At 42.7% G+C, this 2,118-nt stretch overlaps 1 protein-coding gene across 1 annotated transcript in view; it reads left to right on the top strand.

Annotated features, from left to right (window-relative positions):
* The first annotated feature begins 776 nt into the window (after positions 1-776).
* The window catches only part of s1pr5a (sphingosine-1-phosphate receptor 5a), a 3,439-nt gene continuing 2,097 nt past the window's right edge, over positions 777-2,118 (top strand). Inside the window, exons 1-2 of the mRNA XM_079282083.1 lie at positions 777-915; positions 1,652-2,118. The exon at positions 1,652-2,118 is cut by the window's right edge and continues 2,097 nt beyond it. Of these exons, the coding sequence (XP_079138209.1) occupies positions 1,911-2,118 (208 nt within the window). The 5' untranslated portion in view covers positions 777-915; positions 1,652-1,910. The remainder of the gene's footprint in view (positions 916-1,651) is intronic.

Raw genomic sequence — 2,118 nt, 5'->3', positions numbered from 1 at the left:
TGGATTTCCGTGGAGACTGTAAGGAGATAGAAAGGGTGTTTAAAAATCATTCGTAACTTGTCTAATACGAAACTGAGAATGAACTTTCCAGTGCAGCAGGAGACATCTTGAGTGCAGCTGTAGTCACTTTTTAAATGAAATATATCTGATTCTGGGAGGATGAGAAGATTTCCTTTAACTTTTCTTTTTAACGAAGCAGTTGAAGTTTTTGTTCACTGTTATTCAAAGCAGAGCATATTTATCTCTCACGTGTCTGAAGTGGGGAAAAGATCTACAAATGCCACGTCTGCCAAAAAATTATGTTTTTAAAAATAAATAAAAAGTGAGCTGAAAGCACATCCAGCTGCACCTGCCTCGCAAATTGCTATTTTTCCACTGACAAATGAACTTGTGGTTTTCAGTTTAGAGTTTGATTCTGAGTGTAATGTTTCTCATGTATGGAGTGAGTGGGAGAGAGAGACAGAGAGAGATTTCCACAGAATCTGACAAACCTGAAGAGCAACACAACATATAATTACACTGCAAGAGCATGTTGAACACACGCACACACAAGAGGAACTACACTCATGTAAACAGTACCTGTGGGATGGAAATCTCACTTTCTTCCTCTTGCTCAACACACAACCTGTCATCGATCTCTAATTCCTCCTGAGGGCAAACCAGTTTTAAAAAAAAGAAGAAACTCCAGGAGTCAGGGAAGGAGGGAGGACAATCGTTGACGTTAGACAACATCATAGACCAAGCCCACTGCGTGTTCAGTCCTGCCCTGCGTTGCTCTGCTCCACACACCGCACTCTCGTGCAGCGCAGTGATCCACTCAAGACCGCGTCGTCCTCCTCCTCTCCGGCTGTGGGGTCACTACTTCTGCCGCTGCTGTTGAGGCTTCCACTGGATATTTACACGCATTTTCTGCAGGTGCGTTTCTTAAAAGTTACGTTTTAACCATGTGTCCGGTATGATGCGTAAAGGGTCGTGAACCGCGTCCGTGCTGCTCGGGGATGTTAATTATATTTTATATTTCGGACTTTTCTGTGCACTAGAGGTCATTTTTAACTCTTGCGGCATCATTGACGTGGATATTCATTTGACTTTATGCTGCATATAGAGCCGCAGATTTGATTTTGTTGTATGCATACCAATTAGGCTACAACAGGACTTCTATGTAGAGCAATGATTCATCAGTAAACTACATCTAATTGTCTGCGAGTTAAATGTGTCAGTTCGGACACAAAGCGCATGCGTATTTACGCGTTATGACATAAATAGCTCCGAATTACTTTTTATTAATTGTGTCCCACACGTTTAACACTGGAAACAAAAAGTGGGTTTAAATTTCGATTGGCAGGAAAACACTGGCACTAAATTGAAGCTAAAATAATCATTAAAACTTTTTGAATTGAATGTGAAAAAAAACTTGATTGAATGTGTTTTTCTTAATTTACCCTCATTGTCGCCTAAAGTTATTCCTGCAAGTGGTCATGCAGTAATAACACCCCGCCCCCCCCATTGATCATGTAGACATCATCGCTATTCGAAGTGTAATCCTCTGCATGCATTCTGGATATTAGAGATTGTTTTGCACATTAATCCAATAATTATGTCGTTTATTTGTTTGTCATCCGCACCAACACTCCTCCTGTGTCTCATGCAGGTTAGCTCTCATCGCCTCCTAGCGGGCAGCTCGGGCATTACCAAACAAAAGAGGGGATTTTGAGGAGAAAACCACAGGAAATCCTATTTGGTACGGAACACGGTTTCCTCTGCGTAGAACAGCTTTTTAAATAACCAAAGGAAGAATGCACAACCAGAGGACTGTATGACACCGTGGATATAATCTTGGAATAAAAAAAAAAGTTGAAGACAAGAAGTTGAGGGAAAAAAAGCATCTACCTGTGGAAGTACCAAAAACAATGGCCACAGAGTCTTTCCATGCTGCCTATGCTGTTGTGGCCCCGTCCGCCATCCCCATGTCCCCCTCCACAGGAAACCTGCTCCGCATGTTCCGCGAGTACCAGAGCAACGCGGTCATCTGGGAGCACTACAACTTCACGGGCAAGCTGGATGAGAACAAGTACAAGGAGGGAATCAAACCCGAGGCCATCGCTTTCCTGCTGGTCT

The sequence above is a fragment of the Melanostigma gelatinosum genome (genome assembly GCF_949748355.1).
Source record: "Melanostigma gelatinosum genome assembly, chromosome: 13".
Taxonomy (NCBI): Eukaryota; Metazoa; Chordata; class Actinopteri; order Perciformes; family Zoarcidae; genus Melanostigma; species Melanostigma gelatinosum.
The sequence above is the reverse complement of the archived record's forward strand: the minus strand, read 5'-3'. Positions and strand labels throughout refer to the sequence as shown.